Here is a 6,255-nt window from a genome sequence, read left to right on the forward strand (position 1 = left end):
ATATTTTTGACAAATTTATAAATAAAGATTTATTACAATAATAGTCGTTGAAGTTGTTTATATAAATATGAAAAACAATCATAATATATTCTTATATTTTTTTGCCAAATTTTGTAAAATAATATTTAATACAGTATCGTCAATTTTTCGAGAAAATATTTATGGTACGTTTTTAATGGATTTAATTGAAAAAATCGAAGTTTATATTGCATCCATTTATGTATCAAATTTTTTGATCACTAATTATAATGTTTAGTTATAATTTTGCAACCAAAGTTGTTGGTTTTTATCAAATATATACGTTAATTCATTCAATTTTTATTTTTATATTTTTATTCAATAACACATAAAAGTTGATCTAGATTCGTTAATTATTTATAACAAAGTTATAAAAATATTAAAAAATCATTTTGAAGTTTAAAAAAATCAGTTTATTTAAATTTCAGTTTATTTTATTAGCCCGTAGATGTTAAAAAAATAAACAGTCTTCTTTTTTCAGACTGCAGACGTTTGGTCCATCTCTTTTACTGCAGAGGTCTACAGATGTGGTCTGCAGACTACACATATTTTACCTCAGAAAAAACAAACAACACCTTAGTAAATTTTAATATTAATATTAACGTGTGGTTCATATATTCATTCATGGATAATGATATAAAGTTGTATTTATAAAATTCAGAATAATAAAACAAAAGTAGTGTTTTTATGTTTTTTTCTTTATTTATTGTTCTTATTTATAATTATATATAATATCTTTCCATTTAATTTTATAACATATATAATAAAATGATGTTTGAACATTTATAACATATATTATTATTTGTATGGTGTAAAGATAGAGTCGATGGCTTAAAAACAAAGAAAACGTATATATTTAAAAAAAAGCTATGCGCAGATGAAAAAAAAAACAGTATTCGTAAATGCACAATCTTGAATCTACCATGATAACGATTTATATACTTGACACTTGTTTTTTGTAACGTATTTCAGTTACCAAACTGTTTGAAAGAGAAAAATCAGGAAAAGGGGGAAATTAATAAAGAATACACACAGTAACACCTACATTGTACATACTCTCATTTGACTCGTGAGTGTCGTGACTGCTCACTTCTTCTCTGTCTGCGAAAAAACAAAGTGCCTGTCATCTCTCTCCTTGAATATATATTTCTTTCTTTTTCTATCTGCAGAAGCTACTTACTATGTTCTTCTTCTAACTTCTGTTCCCAAATTTCCGGTTTTTTATTCTCTTCTTCACTCAAATTATGCCCATAATCTTGAAAAGTATTTAGTACGTTGGTGGTTGGTATATCTTTCTCCAAGCAAAACCCCACTTGTATTTCTTTTCTTTTGATCCTTGATTTATATACATTTGGGGTTTTGGGTTTCGATCATAAACCCTTGATTAGTTCATACACTTCCCCCCTCAAATCAAGGGTTTTTTTTCTTGATTTTGAAGCATTATTTGTCGCAGAAGTTAAAAAATTCCTTTACTGGGTGCTGGATATTTAGTATCTTTTTCAGTATAATCTTTCCTCTCCACTCACAACGAAGCATATTCCATGGAAATTTGACCGAAAAAGTAGTGGGGTTTCATCATAATTCAAGAAAAGGGAGAAATTTTGGATTTTTCCCCTTTCTTTTTTCGTGGGAACCCAAAAAAATGGCGAATTTGTGCTTGTTCTTGATGTTGATAATTGGGGTTCTTTCATGTTGCCAAAAGCCTGCAAGTTCTCAAGTCATCAATGGCGATGATGATCTTTTCACTTTGTTAGCCATTAACAAGGAGCTTAGATTGCTCGATTGGGACGAAAATGGACTCAAGAACAGCTCAAATTACTGCATGTGGCCTCACATTACTTGTACCTCCGATCATTCATCTGTCGAAAAGCTTGTTCTTTCTCATCTAAGCCTACAAGGTAATCTCACTTTACTCTCTCAACTCAAGTCATTAAAATGGCTTGATTTGTCCTTTAACACCTTCCATGGATCGATCCCACAATCTTTGGGTAACCTTTCCGAACTCGAGTTTCTTGATTTATCTTACAACAAGTTCGATGGTTCAATCCCTACTGAGTTGGGCAAACTCAAAAATCTCAAATCTTTAAACCTTTCAAACAACTTACTCATAGGACCAATACCTGATGAGCTTGAAGGGCTTGAAAGATTACAAGATTTCCAAATATACACCAATCATTTGAACGGAAGTATACCCATTTGGGTGGGAAATTTGACGAATCTTAAGGTGTTCACAGCTTACGAAAACGAGCTAAATGGCAAAATCCCCGAAACTTTAGGTTCTTTATCCGAACTTCAATTGTTAAACCTTCATTCCAACTATCTCGAAGGATCGATTCCGAAGAGTGTTTTCATTAACGGAAAATTAGAGTTTTTGGTTTTGACTCAGAATAAACTGAGTGGTACTTTGCCTGAAGCCATCGGAAACTGTAAACATCTTTCCAGTATCAGAATCGGTGACAATGATCTCATCGGGAACATCCCAAGAGAAATCGGGAATCTTAGCAGCCTCACTTATTTCGAAGCAGATAACAACAATCTTTCCGGTGAGATTGTGTCGGAGTTTGCTCAATGTACTAATCTCACCCTCTTAAATTTAGCTTCAAACGGGTTCACCGGAATCATACCTTCTGGTCTCGGTGAAATGATCAATCTCCAAGAACTGATTCTCTCCGGGAACAGTCTTTTTGGAGAGATTCCCGTTTCTGTTCTTTCCAACAAGAATCTTAACAAAATTGATTTAAGCAACAACCGATTCAACGGAAGCATACCTCAAAGTGTTTGTAACTCATCGAGATTACAATACTTGTTGTTGGGACAGAATTCATTGAGAGGGGAAATACCGAATGAAATCGGGAATTGTGTAAAGCTTCTAGAATTACAGCTGGGTGGTAATTATCTAACCGGAACAATCCCCCCTGAAATCGGTCGAATCAAGAACTTGCAGATCGCTTTAAATTTAAGCTTCAATCATCTTTACGGAACTTTACCTCCCGATTTAGGAAAACTCGACAAATTGGTATCTTTAGATCTTTCAAACAATCAACTCACAGGCAACATCCCATTGGCGTTAAAAGGTATGTTAAGTTTAATTGATGTAAACTTTGCAAATAATCGCCTCTCAGGTCCCATACCAACTTTCACCCCGTTTCAAAAGAGCCCAAATTCAAGCTTTTGGAAGAACGAAGGTCTTTGTGGGTACCCACTGAATTCCTTTTGTGGGAATTCAAACGGGTCGGATCCATCGTTTCATCACAGGGTTTCTTACCGGATCGTGTTGGCGGTTATCGGGTCGGGTTTGCTGGTGTTTCTATCCGTTACTGTGGTTGTTCTTTTGTTCATGATGAGAGAGAAGCAAGAAAAGGCTGCGAAAACAGTTGGAAATGAAGATGAAGAAATCGATGATAATACAAACAAACCATTGGTAATATGTGGAAATGTGTTTGTTGAGAATTTGAAACAAGCAATCGATTTTGATGCGGTTGTGAAAGCAACACTAAAAGATTCTAACAAGATTAGTAGCGGGACGTTTAGTACGATCTACAAAGCCGAAATGCCTTCGGGTTTGACTTTATCGGTCAAACGGCTTAAATCGGTTGACAAAACTATCATTCATCAACAAAACAAGATGATCCGTGAGCTCGAGAGGCTTAGTAATCTTTGCCATGAGAATTTGATTAGACCAATCGGGTTCGCGATATACGAAGATGTGGCTCTTTTGTTGCATGAGTTTTTAGCCAATGGGACATTGGTTCGGTTTTTACATGAGTCTAGTAAGGAACCCGGGTACAAGCCTGATTGGCCTATGAGGCTTTCGATTGCGGTTGGGGTTGCGGAAGGGTTAGCTTTTTTGCATCATCTTGCTATCATTCATCTTGATATTTCTTCGGGAAACATTTTTCTTGATTCCGATTTTAAGCCGTTGGTTGGTGAAGTTGAAATCTCGAAGCTTTTGGATCCGTCTCGTGGCACGGCTAGTATTAGCGCGGTTGCAGGCTCGTTTGGTTACATTCCTCCAGGTACGAATCACAAATTAGGTCCGCTTTGATACTTATACTGTGTTTGACATGCATTAGACTGAGACTGTGACTGATATCAAACGTACAAATTTTGCAATTTTTTGTCCCATCCAAAAAGGTTGAGCCAGGTCGGTCATCTCTCGTATGTGCAAAAGACGTAAATGTCAACTGATTATAAAGTCGTCCCTATTTTTTTTTTTTTTTTTACAGAATATGCGTACACGATGCAAGTAACGGCTCCAGGAAACGTGTATAGTTTTGGGGTGGTATTACTGGAGATACTGACAACGCGGGTCCCGGTTGATGAAGAGTTTGGGGAAGGTCTGGATCTGGTGAAGTGGGTTCAGGGTGCACCGGGGAGAGGTGAAACCCCGGAGCAGATATTGGACGCGAAGTTGAGCACGGTTTCATTTGGTTGGAGAAAAGAAATGCTTGCAGCATTGAAGGTGGCTCTGCTTTGCACGGATACCACACCAGCGAAGAGACCGAAAATGAAGAAGGTGGTGGAAATGCTTCAAGAAATCACAGAAAATAAGTGAAAGAAAATGAGATCTTTTAGGTGGTTTTTGTATGATAGGAGTGGGAGATTGGGTTATTGTGTATGTTTATGTTGTATGAACTTGAAGAATTGGACATATACGTAGCCTTAAAGTGTATTATGGTCATGGATGTAAGTTTTGGCTTCCCCACTTTTATGTATGAGGAGATTAATGTCGTTCCTTATGTATTTTATTTTTGGTAATAAACTTTTAGAATTTGTTATTTGAAAACACGAATAAAATGATACACAATAACACAAACTATGGACTTGACAATTAAATTAATTAATATATATGAGAACTTGATGAGAAAAGAAAACTAAATGCAAAATATGAATAAAATTGACTATGCATTTGTTTCTAGTTATGATCTATTTCATTCGATTCAATTGAATTTAGATATAGTCCGGTCCCGGGCCTAAGTGCGTAAGCCTAAGTCAGGATGCTGCAGGTGGGACTATGTAAGTGTGTACTGTGTAACATCGTCTTGAAGCATAACTGCACATGGTCTGGTCCCAAAACTCTAGATCCACTGATACCGTGTCTTAATCGGTCTTGTTCCGGACCTGGGTCCGGGCCTAACTTGATTGACATTTTTTTTTTTAGAATAGAACTCTTAGGGCCCGTTTGGAATTAGGGTGAATTAGAATTCAATTTCATCATTTTCATATATTTGTTTCAAGTTCTCAAAGATAAATGAAATTCTGATGCGTTTGGCACACAACGTTTGAGAGCTTCTGACTTTTAGTTTTAAAGAAAACGCTACTAAAAAAGAAAAAAACCTTGTTCGGCGACAATAGCGTTTAGTTTTTAGCCTAAACAAAACGCTCCAAAATCAAAAACTACATGGAGTAGTTTTCAACAAAACGCTCCATAATCAAACACTACACGTATCAGCTACCAGCTACCAGCTACCCGCTACCCGTTACCCGTTACCAGCTAGTTTTGCCGAACACGCCCTAAATGAGTTTAACTTTTCATCAAGGGAAGGAAAGTAAATTCCATTAACAAGAGGATGAAATTAAAACCGGTTGCAAAAGGGATTGTTGAGGATTACCATAATACCATCTATTACCACCCACCACCACCATCTTCTTTTCTTCAACTCTCTCATGAATGTAGTGAAAACGAGATTTGACGTGTTTGCTCGGTCCATGAAAAACTGGATTTTTTACTAGTGCAATTGCAAATGTATTATCAATCTTAAGTACCACTTCTTTTACACAAACTCTTGTTATTTCTTCAAGTAGATCACAAAGCCAAACTTCTTGATAACTTGTTGTACTTGCAACCATGTACAAGGAAGATGATAATACAAGAGTGATTGATTTAAGTAAAACGCATGACTAGTTGTACTTCTTCCATCATCTTGATCTATATTGTCACCCATATCACTGTATCCAATTAAATTGACTGATCTACCTTGAGAGTGTCGAATTCCAAAGCCTATGGTTCCTTTTAAATACCTTAGGATTTGTTTTATAGCCGTCATATGTGATTTTTTGGAGTATGCATGTACTGAGGTGTAATGCCAACCGCATATAAAAGATCTAGTATAGTCCGAAGCAAATAGTCTTCCAACTAAGTTGTGATGCTTAGTAACTTCGTTATCTTCCTCGCATTCTCCTTTCGAAAACTCCACATTTGAATCCATAGGAATTAACATGGGATTACAATCAAAC

At 35.9% G+C, this 6,255-nt stretch overlaps 1 protein-coding gene across 1 annotated transcript; it reads left to right on the forward strand.

Annotated features, from left to right (window-relative positions):
• Positions 1-1,084: 1,084 nt before the first annotated feature.
• On the forward strand, positions 1,085-4,796 carry LOC145048052 (Leucine-rich repeat protein kinase family protein). The gene is made up of 2 exons (XM_078996451.1): positions 1,085-4,034; positions 4,245-4,796. The coding sequence occupies exons 1-2, from the start codon at positions 1,661-1,663 to the stop codon at positions 4,571-4,573; spliced, it is 2,703 nt and encodes a 900-aa protein (XP_078852577.1). The 5' UTR covers positions 1,085-1,660; the 3' UTR covers positions 4,574-4,796.
• The last annotated feature ends 1,459 nt before the right edge of the window (positions 4,797-6,255 follow it).

The sequence above is a fragment of the Lactuca saligna genome, chromosome 5, assembly GCF_052625555.1.
Source record: "Lactuca saligna cultivar CGN05327 chromosome 5, ASM5262555v1, whole genome shotgun sequence".
NCBI classification, from domain to species: domain Eukaryota; kingdom Viridiplantae; phylum Streptophyta; class Magnoliopsida; order Asterales; family Asteraceae; genus Lactuca; species Lactuca saligna.